At 44.2% G+C, this 18,584-nt stretch overlaps 1 protein-coding gene across 2 annotated transcripts in view; it reads right to left on the reverse strand.

Moving 5' to 3' along the window:
- TBX5 (T-box transcription factor 5) overlaps window positions 1-18,584 on the reverse strand; it is a 54,592-nt gene that overhangs the window by 16,666 nt on the left and 19,342 nt on the right. For both annotated transcript variants that reach the window (XM_055237585.1, XM_055237584.1), the window contains exon 7: window positions 15,329-15,420. In XM_055237585.1, the coding sequence (XP_055093560.1) occupies window positions 15,329-15,420 (92 nt within the window). The remainder of the gene's footprint in view (window positions 1-15,328; window positions 15,421-18,584) is intronic.

Raw genomic sequence — 18,584 nt, forward strand, 5'->3', positions numbered from 1 at the left:
CCACATAGCTAAGAGGCAAAGACGAGTCTCACCCAGGGTCAGTCCTATTCCAAAACTTACGCCACCTAATACTTTTAAAAAAGCACACACACAGAAATGTATTTTCTCATAGTTCTGGAGATGTGGGTGCTAGCATGGTCAGTTTCTGGTGATGCCTGTCTTCCTCGCTTGTGACGGCCGCCTTCCCTCAGTGTCCTCACATGCCAGGCAGTGAGGGTTAGAGTGGGGGATGATCTATCTATCTATCTATCTATCTATCTATCTATCTATCTATCTTCCTCTTTTTTATATGGCCACCATCCTGTGAGATTAAAGCCCCACACTTATGACCTCATTTAACCTTTTTTTTTCCTATGAGTTATCATGTTTATTATTTTCACATAACATTTTTAAAATTTTTTGTTTTGGGGGAATAGGTAGTGTTTGTCACATGGATTAGTTCTTTAGTGGTGACTTCTGAGATTTTGATGGACCCATCACCCGAGCAGTGTACGCTGTACCCAATACGTAGCCTTTTATCCCTCATCCACCTCCCGCCCTTCCCTCCAAGTCCCTATATCAAGGGGAATGGTGGGACGGGGGTGAGTGATAAAAGTCCCCATAAGCCCATTATATCAGCCACCTAACTAATACTTAATAATAAGCAATTGTTACCTCCATACCAACTACTCAGCAAATGTCACTTTATAAAGCACGCCGGTAATGAGAGAATTGGATATTGGCTCCACCCGGGCAATATCAAGATCTACTGATCGATCCTACTGTTTGCAGAAACTTTAGTTTGCAACAGTCAAATCTCACTGCTCTCCGCTGTATCAAGCAGCTACACCTGCATCCCATGGACAAGCTCCAACAAGAGTCTGGGACCCCCAACCCCAACACGAGCTGGGGGTCCTGATTACCTCAGCTGGCCTTGGGTATCAGCGCCCACAGACCAGCTTCTCCCCGGCTCTGCCCTTCTCTCACGTTCTGTTCCACGTGAGCGAGTGCAATGAATGACGCCATTGTCGCCGGGTCTGGGTTGTAAAACGTTACAAGGGAATATTGAAATCCATGGCCAAACTGCATCCTCAGCCTCCCTCCAGCTAATGAACACCCGGGAGAACGTTTTCCACCACAGCCGACTGAATTGGCCTTTTCACGGGAGCAGGTGGCAGGGGCGCTGGTATGTTCGGATTTTTGTGTTTGTTTGTTTTCCCCTGGTGATCCTTACCCAATTTCTGGCAGCCTTTTTCAAACAACTAAAGCAGGGCAAGGCGAGGGACTGTAAAATCCCTCTTCTCTTGGAGCAAATTCCTCTTCTCGATAGCATTTTAATCTGTGATTAAAATTAAAAAGGGGCCCACATCACCCTTTGAGGGCTTTTTGATTTCTTAACATTCTAATACACTTGAGGAAGTTGTTCTGACCTAACATGCGTGGACACAGCAGGGACTGCAGAGGGCACACCCAAGGCTGGATCTAGCCTAATGCAAATAGGAAATAATCACTGGCTTCTTCAAGTCTGCAAAGTGCTCACTCAGTTTACACTACACCAGCAAGCTGGAGAAGGGCGCTGGGTACCATGTTGCTGATGAGAATAAGGGGACGCAATGTTCTCACTTACAAGCGGATCTAAAGAAAGTGTACAACGTGGGCGTGGACACAGAGCGTGGAATAACAGACATTGGAGGCTTGGACGGGTGGGAGGTGGGTGAGGGATGAGAAATTACTTAATGGATACAATGTACACCATTAAAGTGATAGTTAAAGTAAAAGCCCGACTTCACCACTATGCAATAGATCCATGTATAAAAGCTACCCTTGTACTCTCTAAATTTATACAAATTTCAAAAAAGAATGGGGGTGAGGGCACAAAGAGGTTATAAACCTTTCCCATTGTTGATTTTTTCTTTTCTTTGTTTTTAAGACAAACTCTCACTCTTTTGTCCAGGCTGGAGTGAGGTGGCATGAACATAGCTCAAGGTGACTTCAAGCTCCTGGGCTCAAGGGGTCCTCCTGCTTCAGCCTCCCAAGGAGCTAGAACTGTAGGCATGTGCCACCGCACCCAGCCAATAGCTGTATTTTTTTTTTAGAGATGGGATCTTGCTATATTGCCCAGGTTGGTTTTGATCTGGCCTCAAGTGATCCTCCCCTCTGCCTCCCAAAGCACTGGGATAATAGGCATGAGCCACCTTGTAAGGACTAAATTTCCCATTGTTGACTCATCCAGGGCTATATGATTTGAGGGGTGCCAAGAAACTCAAAGGCACTTCTCTCTCTGGCCTTAAGCACCCACCACTTGTAAAAATTTTGGTTTGGGGCCTTGGGTCCCCCTTGTTAAATCTGTAGATAATATAGTGTCAGAGTGGTAGCATCAAGCTCAGGCTCCGAAGTCAGGCCAGGTGAATGTGCCTTCCTTCGGTATCCAGCCACGAACTTGACCACTACGTTGCTGGCTAGGTTCTTCCTTTTCCCAAGCGTATAAAATGAAATGATGCATGGAAAGGCTTAGTGTATATATACAAACACACACACACACACACACACACACACACACACACACACTGGGGACACATTGCTCAATAAACACTATTTTGTAAATATACATTATTATATTTTGGAGCAGAGGTTCTTACCCAGCAAGGGCTTCAAGTGGGTATGAACACCCAAAAATATCAAATATTTAGAGCTGGTCACTTTTTCTAGGAAGAGGTTCACATTTGCATTGGCTACTCAAAAAGGGTCTGTGATTCAAAAAACAGTTTTGACCCAAACTATAGAGATGGTTTGGAAATCATGGGGAAAATCCTGGACAATTCATGACATCACCTTTTGTCTCAGTTTCCCTGTTTGCGTAACGGAGAACAAAAGGCCTATCTCACAGGGTAGGTGTGGATTCTGTGGGTAAAAGCTAGATGTAAAACTACAGACAAAAAAGGACACTTCAAGCTAAACTTTGTAAAACTACAGACATAAAAAGACAATTCAAGCTAAAGTTTGTTTGTTTGTTTTTGAGACGGAGTCTCGCTCTGTCGCCCAGGCTGGAGTACAGTGGTGCAATCTCAGCTCACTGCAACCTCTGCCTCCCAGGTTCAAGCGATTCTCCTGCCTCAGCCTCCCAAGTAGCTGGGACTACAAGTGCTCACCACCACGCCCGGCTAATTTTTGTATTTTTAGTAGAGACAGGGTTTCACCATATTGGCCAGGCTGGTCTTAAACTCCCGACCTTGTGATCCACCAGCCTCGGCCTCCCAAAGTGCTAGGATTATAGGCATGAGCCACCGCACTCAGCCTCAAGCTAAACTTTTAATGAATTTGCAGTAATAATTCATCAAATAGTCTAGTACTGAATTGAACAGTTCAATATTTTAGTCCAGTGTTGTAAAACTAACCATTTAAACCAGCTTAACTATGACTTAGGTTTAGTCTTTTCTTCTACATGATTTTGGAACAGGGGTAGGGTGGTGAGAAGGAATCCTCCAAGGCCTCAGTCCTTCTGGAAGCTGGAATGCTACAGCTTTCTCAAACTGCTTTCTGTACCAAAGGGACTGTCTTGGGGCATCCTTTGTTCTGGGGAAAATCATGTGGAGGCCATTGATCATTCAGAAGTAAGCCAAGGACTTCCTGGTGACCTTCGCTTCTGATGATGACCTTGGCAAAGTCACCCAAAGCAACTATTGCTGAAGGAATGCTAAATGTTTTGTGTGCTAATATAAAAGTCTGCCTCCTTCCCTGCTCAAAACAACTACAAGGTAGCAGGTCTCTTGGAAAATAAAATTTTAATGTGAGGATGTTCATTAGTGGAGTTGGGTGGTTGGGGGACACGGCTTAGGGTGGGGATGGACAAAGACGAGGAACTTCCTCTAGGGGAGTTGGTTTCGAGCTTGGCTGCATACCATAATCACCTGGGAAATTAAAAATATATATATTGACACCCAAACTCACCCCCAGGGAATTTGATGTTATTATTCTGGGGAACAGCATGGACACTGGGAGTTTTTAAAAGCTTCCCAGGAGAAAGAAGTCTTCCACAAAAGAGTACACACTGGATAATCCTATTTATATGAAATTCTATAACAGACAAAACTAACCTATAGTGAAAAAAATTCAGGACATTGATTGCCTCTGGTGAAGAGAAGGAGGCAGAGAGTGACTAAGGAGACAAGAAATGAGAGAATTTTCTGGGGTGATGGGAATGTTCTATATTTTGATAGGGGCTTGGGTTTCACAGGTATGTGCATGTGCCCAACAGTGAGAGGTGTACTTAAGATTTGTGCATTTCACCCTATATAAATTCAACCTAAAATAAAGGAGTGTGAACAAAAATGGAGTCCAAGTTAACGATGTGCACACTGCAGAGTTTGGGGTAAAATGTGCTCATGTCTGCAATGTAATTTGAAATGCATCAATAAAAAGAAGGAGGGAGGGAGAGAGGGGTGGAAGGGTGGATAGATGAATGGACGGGTAGATGAGCGGATGGAGAGATATGTGGTAGAGCAAATATATACCAAAATTTTAATTGAAGACTCTAAGCGGTGAGTACATGGGCACTCATCATACAATTCTTCCATGTTTCTCACACGCCTTCGATTTTTCTTAATAGAACACTGAGGGGAGGACTACAGGTAATTCTAATGTTCAGTGTGAGGTGAGTACTAAGTAGAGAAAAGGGTTGCCTTTTATGTAAAACAGCCCATACATGGGCTTTGTTTGCAGAAATACAATCACATGTTCATCTGCATTCTCTAGTGCTCACTCATTCTCTAGAAACAAGGGATTACCCAAGTGTGACCAGGGGACACCTCCATCAGAGCCACTGGAGAAAACTGTTGAAGAGCAGTTTCTGACTCATCCCTGGAGCCACTGACTCAAACCTCTGAAAGCAAGACCTAGAAATATTTTTGAACAAGCCCCCCAGGTAATTGTGATGTCTATCAAAAGTTTGAGAAACACTGCTCAATTGTGGATGAATGAAATATACAACTCAATAGTGGTGAAAAAAATCCCATTAAAAAATGGGCAAAAGACCTGAATAGACATTTCTCAAAAGAAGACATACAAATAGACAAGACGTATATTAAAAATGTACAACTTCATTACTCATTGAGGAAATACAAATCAAAGCCACATGAGGTATACCACCTTACACCTGTTAGGATGGCTATTACCAAAAAGACAAAAGATAACACATGTTGGCAAGCATGTGGAGAAAAAGGAATCCTTGCACACTGCTGGTGGGAATGCAAGTTGGTGCAGCCACCATGGAACACAGTATGGAGGTTCCCAAAAAAAATTAAAAATAGAACTATCATCCAGGCGCAGTGGCCCACGTCTGTCATCCCAGCACTTTGGGAGGCCAAGGCAGGAGGATCACTTGAGCTCAGGAGTTCAAGACTAGTCTGAGCAACATAGCAAGATCTTGTCTCTGCTGAAATTTAAAAACATTAGCAAGGCATGGTGGCACGTGCCTGTAGTCCCAGCTACTTGGAGGGCTGAGGTGGGAGGATTGCTTGAGCCCAGGAAGTGGAAGCTGTAATGAGCCCTGATCGTGACACTGCACTTCAGCCTGGGCAACAGAGTAAGACCTTGTCTCAAAACAAAACAATATATAAATAACCAAAAAATAGAACTATCACATGACCCAGGGATATATGTATATCCCTTTTCTAGATATACACCCAAAGGAAATGAAATCAGTATCTTAAAGAGATATCTACACTCCCATGATCACTGCAGCATTATTCAAAAGAGCCAAGATATGGAATCAGCCTGAGTACCCGTGAGTGGATGAATGGGTACAGAAAATGTGGTGTATATATACATACACACACACACTAGAATACTATTCAGCCTTAAAAATAAAGAAGGAAATCCTCTCGTTTGAGACAACATGAATGAACCTGGAGGACATTGTTAAGTGAAATAAGCCAGACACAGAAAGATCAACATGACCATGCCGGGAGCAGTGGCTCACGCCTGTAATCCCAGCACTTTGGGAGGCCGAGGCGGGTGGATCACGAGGTCAGGAGATCGAGACCATCATGGCTAACACAGTGAAACCCCGTCTCTACTAAAAATACAAAAAATTAGCCGGGCGAGGTGGCGGGCGCCTGTAGTCCCAGCTACTCCGGAGGCTGAGGCAGGAGAATGGCGTGAACCCCGGGGGGCGGAGCCGAGATCGCGCCACTGCACTCCAGCCTGGGCGACAGCGAGACTCAGTCTCCAAAAAAAAAAAAAAAACATGACCTGACTCATAGGTGTAAGCTAAAATAGTCAAGCCTGTAGCAGTGGAGAGGAGAATGGTGGTTGCTAGGAGTTGAGGAGAGGGGAAATGGGGGATGTTGGTCAAAGGGTACAAAGTTTCAGTTATGCAAGAGGCACAATTCCTGGAGAGCTAATGTACAGCAATGTGAATACAGTTAACAGCACAGTATTGTGTACTTAAAATTAACTAAGAGGGTACATCTTAAATATTTATATATATATATGTACACATATATATACACACACACACAAGAAAATAAAATGGTAACTATATGAGGTGCTGAATATGTTAATTAGCTTGATCATGGTAATTATCTCACATTTACATTTATTAAACTATTAAGTTGTATAACCTAAGTATATACACTTTTTGTCAATTATACCTCATTAAAGATGAGGAAAAACACAGAGGGGTGAGTGACTTGCTCCCAACCCTGTTCCTGAATAGCAGATATGCTGGGGATGGGTTGGGGGTGGGGGCACCTGAGTGGGAAAGTGGGAACGTGGCGGGGGTGGGTTCTGAGCATCCATACCTTGACAAATAGCCATGATCCAAGACGAGATCCTTTCAGAAAAACATCTCAATTTTACAGCTTCCCTTAGGCTGTCTCAGCTCCCCAGACACAACCCCTTTCTTGTTTTACATAAATGCACTGCTTCCCTGGAGGAAGCCATGTAGCTAGGTAAATTACAACCCTAAGAGGGGAGTTAATGCCATCTCCAGAAGGTTGTCTAACGTTGTCTCGAAAACCACTTCTCATTAATTGGGCATTTAGATTACCTTTAACCACAAGTGTGAGAACACAAGGGTGTTAAGCCTTCAGTTTGAAAAATGATCATTTGAGGTTAAGAGCTGAAAATTAATTTAAAATTAGGAAGGAAGGAATAGAAGAGGGAAGGTTCAAACAGAAGAATTTTAACCTTTTAGGAGACCCAGGCCTCATACATCCCTTGAAATTGTTTGAATTTTTTTAATTGAAACAGCATCTTGTTCTGTTGCTCAGGCTGGAATGCAGTGGCATAATCATAGCTCACTGCAGCCTCAAACTCCTGGGTTCAAGCAATCCTCCTGTCTCAGCCTCCAGAGTAACTGGAACAGACACATGCTATCACGTGCAGTTAATCTTTTTTTTTTTTTTTATCTTTTTCTTTTTCTTTTTTATTAGAGACAGGATCTTCCTATGTTGCTCTGGCTGGTCTCAAAGTCCTGATCTCGAGCAATCCTCCTCCCGTCTCAGCCTCCCAAAGTGCTGAGATCACACACATGAGCCACCACACCTAGCCTGAATTTTTTTTCTCTATTCATATATTGTGAGTCTTTCAGAGGGTCTCTTGCTTTAATTAGATTTTCAAAAGGAGCCTTTCACCCATTTTCAGAAGCCCTATCCTAGAGAAACAAGGTAGAGAGGGTGAAAATAAGCACCCACAGAGGTGGGTGAGGTTGGTCAGTTCCCAATGTGGCTGTGTAGAGTCCTTTCAATAACCAAACTGGAGCCGAGTAATGGGTGGGCTTCAGTCTGGCTGAGACATCCTGGACTCCAAACTTTCCCATCCACTTTCTGATTGGGTGGCTCAGATCCCAGCCACCCAAAACAGAGCCTCAAGGTACCCCTTAGGTTCAGGGACCACACTCCCTGATGCTGTCTGCAGCACACTAAAAGAGCAAGGAAGTAAAGGGAGCTTCATTTCTTCCGTGAAGAACTCTGAGGCCAATCAAGTCTCCCAATCCATCATCTGCTAACCCCCTGATAATGCTCCATAAATATTTCTTGTGGTGAAAAGACCAGTCATTGCTCATGGTCATTCTGTGTGAGGTGAGGTAAGAAATACTGAGATGAAGGACTTTGCTATTGCTTGTTCATATTCTGGGGTTTATGGTTACAAGAAGATGAGCAGAAGCCCAGTTTAGTGGAAAGGGGGTTCTCTCCATCCTGAAGAAAGCAAGCTTGCAGCCAGGCAGGCCCCTTCATCCAAACTAACTGTGTGACCTTGGGCAAGTCAACCTGGCATCTGGCTTCAACAGAACATGCACCGTGTCTTAACACCTACCAGCAATCGAGCGTCCCTCTGGGCCAGACACTGTGCTGTGTGCTTCCGTGCCTGCTGAGGCAGTTTTAAAACGCGTCGACGCATTCCTTGACACTCCTTCTAGGTAGAGGCAAGAACTTGTCCTCCCTTCTTGAATCTGTTTTCTGTTTTGTTTTGTTTTGTTTTGTTTTGTTTGTTTTGTTTTGTTTTTTTCGAGACGGAGTTACACTCTTGTTGCCCAGGCTGGAGTGCAATGGCACAATCTGGGCTCACTGCAACCTTACCTCCAGGGTTCAAGCAATCCTCCCACCTCAGACTCCCAAGTAGCTGGGATTACAGGCGTGTGCCACCACAGCCAGCTAATTTTTTGTATTTTTAGTAGAGATGGGGTTTCACCATGTTGTCCAGGTTGGTCTCAAACTCCCTGAATCTGAACCCACCTGAGCGAGTCACATTCAACCAAAAGAATGCAGCAGAAGTGACACTACCTGACCTCCAAGGTGCAGTCAGCAAGGACCAAGTGGCTTCTACTTCCATGAGAAAGTCTGAATACCCTGAGTCTGCCATGCTAGAGAGGCCACATTCTGATTTTTCAGTGGACAACAGCTGAGGTCCCATCCAAAAGCAGCATCAGCTGTGGGTCACAGGAGTGTGCCAAGCTGGACATCCTGCCTGACCTGCCTTCCGATACTGGTAGCTCAGCCACCATCTGATGGCCAGCAAGAACTGCACAGCTGAGTCCTTCCAAATAGCATGACCCACCAATCGCAGACAAAATAAAAGTGCCTCCCTGGCGCTTCCTGCTTCCCCTTGCACACAATGGCGACCTGTCTTTTCACCACAAGCAGCATTTATGGGACGTTACTGGGGGCTAGCAGATTGCAACTGTAGGGAGGGAACTTGGAGACTTTGATGGTCTAGGAGCTGTTTGTGGAAGCATATACTTCCTTCCTCTGTTAGAAGACTCCCAATGTGTTGTTGGGGAAACTTGTCTCAGGTGAGCCACTTTGGCTGGCCTGGATTTAGCATCACACACAGAGAACAGATGGGATAGTTTGGAAGCCAGGGTATCCCAGCCAGCCCAGCTTAAGCTTGGGAGTCATTTATTATGCAGCAATAATAATCAGTACACACATATTACCTCATTTCATCCTTGCAACAGGCCTGGAGGTAGGCTCTGTAATGATTTCCTTTTCACAGATGAGGAAACAGACGCTTGGTGGAGTAGAAAAGCCCCAGAGCTGCTCAGTGCAGCAGCCTGGACCCCAGCTCCTGAGCCTGTTTCCATCCATGGACCCTGGTCCCCTGTGTGTTCATTCATCCTTGTATGCCTAGTGCTTGGCATACAGCAAACACTTAACAAATGTTTTAGTTGCATAAACAAACCAATGGATCAAAAGCTGAATAAGTAAATGAGTCTCTGGGCCTCAGTTTCCCGTTCTGCGAAAGAGAGCGGGTGGGTCAGATGCTGTTTCCTGGAATCCCTTCTATCTCTACAATTTCACACTTCTAGGAGCAGCTCTCCTCATACCTGTCATAGAGCCACTCCAGCTGGCTTTCAGAGATCTTCAGAATCTGACCCCTACTCCAGCCCCCTAGACTTCTAGACCCATGCCCACTTCTTCCTTGCTTCAACCCAGAAAACCCTTCTTCCCAACAGATTCAAGTCCCATTCTCTCTATGAGGCCTACTTTTACCCTCTCCATAAAGCCTGCTCTGCCTCAGTCCCAGCTCCAGCCCCTTTGGCTCCCAGGAAGTTCAGAACTTGTTTGAATACATCTTGAAGACTGAAGCAAAGTCCAAAGAAAGAGTTGTTCTATAAAAAACCAGGGCCTAGATGGTTTCAAACAGCAATGGCACTCTCAAGCCTTTCTTTGTAGGTGGCTGAGCTTTTATGTGTGTTTCTCAAATTTCTGTGGTTTGCATATTATCTTGACAATGTTCCCCAAATCTTCATAGGAGCCATTCTGCTATTCAGTTAATATTTCCTCTTTAATCAGCCTTAACTCCCCTCCCTTCCTTGCTTCCTTCTTTTCTTCCTTTCTTATAACTCAGTCTCATTCTGAGCAATAATATCTATGAAATCACAGGACTGATGTGTCCATGGGTCTGTGCACCAACTAAATAAAACCTGTAATTCCCATGATTTAGAAGGCCAGGACATGAGGATTTCTTGAGACCAGGAGTTTGAAACCAACCTGGGCAACATAGTGAGATTCCATCGCTACAAAAAATTAGCTGGGCATGGTGGTATGCACCTGTAGTCCAGCTACTTCAGACGCTAAGGCAGGAGGATTGCTGGAGCTCAGGAGTTCGAGGCAGCAGTCAGCTATGATTGTGCCACTGCATGCCAGCCTGGGTGGCAGGGAAAGACCCTGTCCTAAATAAATAAATAAATGGTTTGTATAAAAAAAAAACTCCTTTGTCACCAATCTAAGGGTACTTCAATTTGGGGAAATATTAGTTTTTAGGATTAGATTTTTTTTAAGTCACAGATTGATTAACCTTTCTAAATAACCTTGGCACACCCTTTAATTGGTCTGCTTGAGACAGGATGTTTCAATGATTTTATGCTTTGTGCTTTCCCATAGCTGCCAAATTTTTATAATAAGCAGTGATTGCTCCTGTAACTAGAAACCATTAAAAAATCTTGGAAAATAATGAAGATATCATCTGCGTTTTCCAAACACAGGGAGTTAGGCCAAGAGGTAGAGGGCGGAACAGCCAGACATTTGCCAAGCAAATCCAAAAGTTATTTCTGTGGAATAAGTGCAAGGTAACGCTTAACTCTCTGTAAACCCACCTCACTCCCTTCTACCAATTGTTGGAATTAGAGGATATTTCATCCCTCCTGCTTTTCTCCCATAGCCAGCTGTCACCGGGTGTGTAGGGGACAGGAAACAGGATTACAAGATTAGCAGTGAGCCTGCCGTTCCTGCCTGGCTGTTATCAAGGCTGACTCTGGAGAGCCATATTCCCCACTTGTCACTACTGACTGCAACCTGGGGGTTGGGAGAATGACCCAAAATAAATTCTGAATAAGGGCAAAATTGGGAGTACTGGGGAGATTTCCCCCAAATTAGTTAAATTTTACTGAACATACAGACTAGGAATCAAGCACTCTGTAGGCATTTGCTCATATAATTTTTACAGGAACCCTAGAAAGTAGAGGCTATAAAGTAGAACCCTAGAAAGTAGAGGCTATCTATGCCCCTCCTGCAGATGAGAATACTGAGGTTCCGTGAGGTTAAATCACTTACCCCAGGGCACATGCTGATAAATGTAGAGCAAGAATTGACCCCAGGTTTGTCTGACTCCAAAGCCTTCTGTGGGAACCACTCTTCTTCACTCTTTCTCCTTCCCCAAGGACATGTCCGGAGACCCTGGCCAATGACCTCGTCTACTCCCCCAACTTCATCAGTGGTTAGTTCAGCCCTCTGGTTTCCAGGGCGACTGCTAACATGGCCACAAAGACACACATGGCTCTTAGGCTGAGAGGTTTGACTCAACATGTCAATTACTGACTTTCTACCGATGACTAGCCACACTTTTCCTCCATTCCATCTGCAAAGTTCCTACTCATTAAGGACACCTAGTCCAGGCCTCAAGCAATCTGCAATACCTTGACAGACGGTTAGGACAGCCAATTCAGGCCAAAGAAGAGTCATCTGCCTAAATATATAAACAGCTGTGTGACCAGCCTGGGCAACCTGGGGAGATCCTGCCTCTACAAAAATACAAAAATTAGCTGGATGCAGTGGCGTGTGCCTGGACACCCAGCTCCTTGGGAGGCTGAAGCCAGAAGATCACCTGAGCCTGGAAGGTTGAGGCTGCAGTGAGCCATGATCGCAGTGCTGCCCTCCAGCCTGGGCAACAGAGCGAGGCCCTGTCTCAATCAATCAATCAATCAATAAGTAAGTAAACAAACAAATGAACATGTGTTTAGAACTTTAGAAGAGTTGGCCAGGGGCTGTGGGTAATGTCTGTAATCCCAGCACTTTGGGAGCCTAAGGTAGGAAGATCACTTGAGTCCAGGGGTTCTAGGCCAGCCTGGGCAGCATGGTGAAACCCTGTCTCTACAAAAAATACAAATTTAGGCTAGATGTGGTGGCTCACGCCTGTAATCCCAGCACTTTGGGAGGCCGAGGTGGGTGGATTGCCTGAGGTCAGGAGTTCGAGACCAGCCTGGCCAACATGGTGAACTCCGTCTCTACTAAAACACAAAAATTAACCAGGCGTGGTGGTGAACGCCTGTAATCCCAGCTACTCAGGAGGCTGAGGGAGGAGAACCTCTTGAACCCGGGAGGCCAAGGTTGCAGTGAGCAGAGATCACACCACTGCACTACAGCCTGGGTGGCAGAGGGAGACTCCGCCTCAAAAAAGTAATAATAATAAAATAAAAACATGCGAATTTCGTCGGGCCTGGCAGCGCATGCCTGCAGTCCCAGGTACTTGGGAGGTGGGAGGATCATCTGAGCCTGTGGGTGTTGGGGCTGCAGTGAGTGAGATCGCGCCACTGCACTCCAGCCTGAGCGACAGAGTGAGACCCTGTCTCCAAAAAAAAAAAAAAAAAAAAAAAAGAGCTTTAGGAAAGACTCCCTTGATGACTGACATCTGAGCTCTCACACACCTGCACGTGCCCACCTGTCTCTCCTTTCATAGCTGGCTGTCATCTGTCCAATCAGCTTCCAAAGTTCCAGGCCTGGGTCGGACACAGAAAAGCCTGGAGGGCAACTGGTAAAGTTTGAGGGGCTGATTCCCAGGAGGGGTCCTGGGGGAGACATGGGCTGACCACACAGTCTGTGGCCAGGGAAAGCTTCTTGAAGGAAGGAAAAGCTACAAGGAGACCCAGTGATGGTTGGGAGATGGCCTGGTGAGAAGGAGGGAAAAGAGTTTGACGCAGATGAAATGTGTGTTCGAAGGGCCAAAAATAAAGGAAAGAACACAGGTTTGAAGCCTTTCCTTTAGCATGATTGACACATATTAGGGGGACACCGGTGAAGGACAAACCTAGGGGGGTGGCCAGGCCAGATGGGAAGGGCGTGGCTAAGCAGGCAAAAGAGTCCAAACCTTATACTGAGGGCAACAGGGAGCTTGGAGATGTTCTCCACTGCAAAGAGACCTTGCCTGATTTGTGTTTTACAAAGATCTCTTTGGTGGCTGCCTAAAGAAAGTCCCTGGAGGAGACCAGGACTGAATTTAGGTCTCAATCAGTTAGGAGGCTGGTGGAGGCTAGAATTAGCACCCTGGCAGAAGGGGGCTGAATTCTGAGTTATGCTGGAAGGTATAATCAGTAGGACGTGGTAACTGGTAAAGTTTGAAGGGATGATTCAAGACACCTTAAATCTATTATGCACCCCCTGCTCTTGACCTTGTAAACAGGAGGGAAGAAGTGAGAGATGATGAAACCCTTTGATTGCAGGCTGGAACAGGCGATTTCACTTCAGCTCCCACCTGCACAGCAGGAACTTTGCCTGTAGGACTGAGAGGTGACTTTGTGTGGCAATGACTAAGCCACCTTAATGGCAAATCACCATCAGAATGGGATATGAACAGAAAATTGGCATTCTGAGCCCAGGGCCATGAATAATTGAACCTCTCTCAGCTAAAACATGATATTTGTGGTCATCTTTTCCACTGACCCTATGGCCCAATCAATTTCAAAATGTAGATACTTAAAACTAAAAACAAATTTTAAATAACAAACTCAGAACTTGCCTATTTTAGACACAAAAAGTACCTTGTGAGTCCACAATCTTGAAGGAAATCAATTTATGCAAACAGGAACATGTGTACACATATACCACACTCCTCATTTTTTTAATGTTTGGAAACAGGGTCATTGTCTTGTTTTATTTTAATATTTGGAGACAGGGTCTTGCTATGTTGTCCCAACTGCAGTGCAGTAGTGTGATCATAGCTCACTGCAGCCTCGAATTCTTGGGTTCAAGAGATCCTCCTGCCTCAGCCCTCTGAGTAGCTGGGGCTACAGGAACATGCCACCTGGGCTAGCATTATTTTTTGAAAAGCATGCAAAATTTGACCTGATAAGCCCGCTATCTAAAAACAATTTTTCCATTGCATGTATTTCTAAACTTAATATTAAAACCACAGATCTAAGCTCTTTCTCCCTTTCTATTCTTAGGTCTCTTTTATCTTTCTTTGAATGAATATATCTGTCTATCTGCCTGACTCTCCCGCTTCACATCTTCCAGAAAGGATAAGGAAAACATCCAAAAGGATCTCATTTTATTTTGAAACACTAAACTCACCAAACAGAAAAAAAGAAAACACACACACACACACAAAACACACACATAATACACACAAACCTTCTTGGTCAGAGGGATCAAGATGTATTTCTAATTCGCTTGCCATATGGTAAGTTATTTTGGAAGCACATCAAGAGGTAGAGAGAATGTTCCACAAAATTGGCAATGCTTGTACGATCCTTTCAAATCAGACCAAATTCCCACTATGTACATTTGCTACAGCCCGTTCTATTCATCATATCAGCAACTATGACCACAGGATATGTAAAAATACCGAGCAATTTTTAGCACCAGCTTCCAATCCTCCAGTGCCCTGGACACCACACGGTGTCAAGTTTGTCTGTATTTCACCCTCAGGAAATCAAGTCATTAACTTCTCTTTCATTTACCAAGAGCTGTTGCCAAAAAAAAAAAAAAAAAAAAAATGCATTCATCGGCTGTGACTTATGGGAAGAAAAAGAGAAATAGTTTCTCTACAGGGAGAGAGACAGCAGAGAAATAAGAGAAAGCTGTGTCTTTTGTTCCTTGGGAGAATGGAGAATGCCGAACTCTTTGTACCTTCTCTCCACTAGAAAATGTATTCTCCAGGTTACCCAATGGCGCCAACCACATGTGAGGGTTGTCAAAAAATGGGACAGAGGGGCTCATTCTCCCCATTTCACTGTGCCTGGCATTCTATGGGCAGGAAGGCTGGTGGAGGGAGGTGCTGGGTTGCTGCTGGCTTACCTGGGTAATTTGAGGGGTATGTGTGGAGGAGAAAGTTGAGGAATCCACTTTCCTACCTTTGCATTCTTGACATTCTGTGCAGCTCCATGTCATCACTGCCCCGAAATCCTTTGGCAAAGGGATTATTCTCAATCTTTAATTGCGTGATCTGAAGGAAAGAGGAAGAGAGAGCAAGCTGGTTTTCACTTGATTGCTGCAAGACCACCTTGGGACATGAGTTAATAATAAATGTCATGGAAATGCAGCCTCTGGCAACCAAAAGAAGCAAATTAAGCCAGTCACGTCAATGGGACCCACCACTTCATTCAAGTGGAGGCTTTGAAAAATGTCCTCCATTGGACTGCTTTTAAAAGGGGAAAAACACGTGGATTTGGTTTGCCCATTAATTGGAGTCATACTCTGCATCATTCCAGCCGGGTTTTTTTTTTTTTTTTTTTTTTTCCAATCTCGCATTTTGTGTTTTAAACACCATCTAGGCCTCAATACTCAGTACTCCCTCCCCTTTGGAAAGCTGTGCATGTTGACATGATCGTTGCACATCAGGCAGCGTGGTAATCTCCATTTGGAGATTGTTTTCTGCAGAAAACATGTCTTGATTATTGCATTCAAAAATTCTATTATGCCTCATTTCATGTTCATTTCATAGTTTTGCAGATAGCATTTCCTAGTTCTGGTGGAAAATGGTGCCTAATGAAATAAAAACCAATATACATAAAGATAACTTATATAATAGCTATTGAACAGCACCAAACCTCTTTAATGTCCTAAGCAAAGAAGAGAGGGTTCTCTCTTGGAAATCTGTGTTGCAACATACAAGGCATAGTTACAGAACAGGGTCTTTTTGCACGTTTTGGTTCCAGGCCCACAACTTTAATTTAATCCATCAACACATTATACTAGTGTGAATGTACAGTAGCAGACCCAGGTGACAGAATGCATCCATATGGATAGAGTTTGCTAGAAGTATTTCCTAAAAATTGCGTGTGAACTGAATTTTCATAGAGAACATAGAGAATCATGTTATAGACACAAGAGCAGCATGACTCAAACTTCAGTCATTCAGAGTTTTCTTTCACTATTATTGCCGTATCTATACAGCACCTGTACACTGGCTTAATATTTTTATTTAAATCAAACCACTTTTAATTTACATTTATTTCACACAAATATGATATCACTTCTTTGTATGACAAACTAGAATCACTTGCTACTCAATAAGAAGAAAACAAATATATGAAATTGTCTTTACTCATATCCAAAGCTTGCCTTCTCTTTGTTGCAAGTGGGAATTAGACACTTTTAGAGAACTAGTTAACACAAACCAGTACTGAACTGAGACTCCCTCTCTAATAGAAGACTAGAAAGATAATTTGAAAAAGAACAACTTTCAGCCAGGCATGGTGGCTCACGCCTGTAATCCCAGCACTTTGGGAAGCCAAGGTGGGTGGATAACTTGAGATCAGAAGTTCAAGACCAGCCTGGCCAACATGGTGAAACCCCATCTCTACAAAAAATACAAAATTAAAAAAAAATAGCCTGGCATGATGGCAGGCTCCTATAATCCCAGCTACTCCAGAGGCTAAGGCAGGTGAATCACTTGAACCCAGGAGGCAGAGATTGCAGTGAGCCGAGATCACACCACTGTACTCTAGCTTGGGCAACAGAGCAAAATTCCACCTCAAAAAAAAAAAAAAAAAAAAAAACTTTCTCTGTGATTTCATCATATTCAAGTATCCCTAAAAATCATCTCAAGTCTTTCACAGTAGTATAGTTACAGATTTGAGAAACTGTGCTTGATAAATGAATGTACCCTCTAATTTCTTCATTTGAAGAGAGGAATTCTTGTCTGTTCTGCCTTCTGGAAGAGATGACCTATGGGGTTTACCTCTAACCCCAAAATTATTGAAAATAAAATTATTATATGTATGTGCACCTATGTGTATTCACCATAAAAAATATATATACAATTAATATTTTAAGATACATGATTCCAAGTATACAACACTCTAGAAAAGGCAAAACTATGGAGTCAGTTAAATGGTCAGTGATGGCCACAGGTTGGAAAGAGGGAGGGATGAATAGGCAGAGCCCAGAGGATTTTTGGGGTTGTGAAACTACTCCCTATGATGCTGTAAAGGGGGGTACACATCATTATGCATTTGTCCAAACCCATGGAATGTACAACACCAAGAGTGGGCCCTAAGGTGAACTATGGACTCTGGGTGATGATGATGTGTCAATGTAGGCTCATCAGCTGCAACAAATGTTCCACTCTGGTGCAGGATGTCCGTGGTGGGGGTGGCTGTGCATGTGGTAGGGAGAAGCTATAGGGGAAATCTTGGTATGTTCTGCACAACTTTGCTGTGAACCTAAAACTGCTCTAAAAAGTGAAGCCTTTTCGTTTTGTTTGGATATGGGGTCTCAATCTACCACCCAGGCTGGAGTGCTGCAGTGCGAACATAGCTCATTGCAGCCTCAAATGCCGGGGCTCATGCAATCCTCCTGCCTCGGCATCCCGAGCAGCTGGGACCACAGGCATGCGCCACCATGCAGGGCTAATTTTTTTATTTTTATTTTTAGTTTCTGTTGAGATGAGGTTTTGCCATGTTGTCCAGGCTGGTCTGGAACTCCTGAGCTCAAGCAATCCTCCTGCCTTGGCCTCCCAAAGTACAGAGATTACAGGCTGAGCCACTGTGCCCAGCCAGGTTTTTTGTTGTTGTTTGAGACGAAGTCTCACTCTGTCATTCAGGCTGGAGTGCACTGGCACGATCTCGGCTCACTGCAACCTCCACCTCCTGGGTTCAAGCAATTCTCGTGTCTCAGCCTCCCAAGTAGTTGGGATTACATGTGCCTGCCACCACGCCTGAGTAATTTTTGTAGTTTTAGCAGAGACGGGGTTTCAACATGTTGGCCAGGCTGGTCTCAAACTCCTGATCTCAGGTGATCTGCCTGCCTCAGCCTCCCAAACTGCTGGGATTACAGGCGTGAGCCACCATGCCCAGCTGAGCCAAGTATTTTTTTTAATTATTTATTTATTTATTTTGAGACAGGGTCTCACTCTGTTACCTAGGCTGGAGTGCAGTGGAGTGATCATAGCTCACTACAGCATTGACCTCCAAGCTGGAGTGATCCTCCCACCTTGGCCTTCCGAAGTGCTGAGATTATAGGCATGAGCCACTATGCCTACCCTAAAGTCTATTTTAAAATATTTTTAAAGTATCCGTGTGTGTGTGTGTACGTGTGTGTGTGTATGTGTATGTGTATGTGTATGTACACATTCTCCCTCCCCCAAACTTTTTTTTTTTTTTTTAG

This window comes from Symphalangus syndactylus, chromosome 13 (assembly GCF_028878055.3).
Source record: "Symphalangus syndactylus isolate Jambi chromosome 13, NHGRI_mSymSyn1-v2.1_pri, whole genome shotgun sequence".
In the NCBI taxonomy this organism is placed as follows: Eukaryota; Metazoa; Chordata; class Mammalia; order Primates; family Hylobatidae; genus Symphalangus; species Symphalangus syndactylus.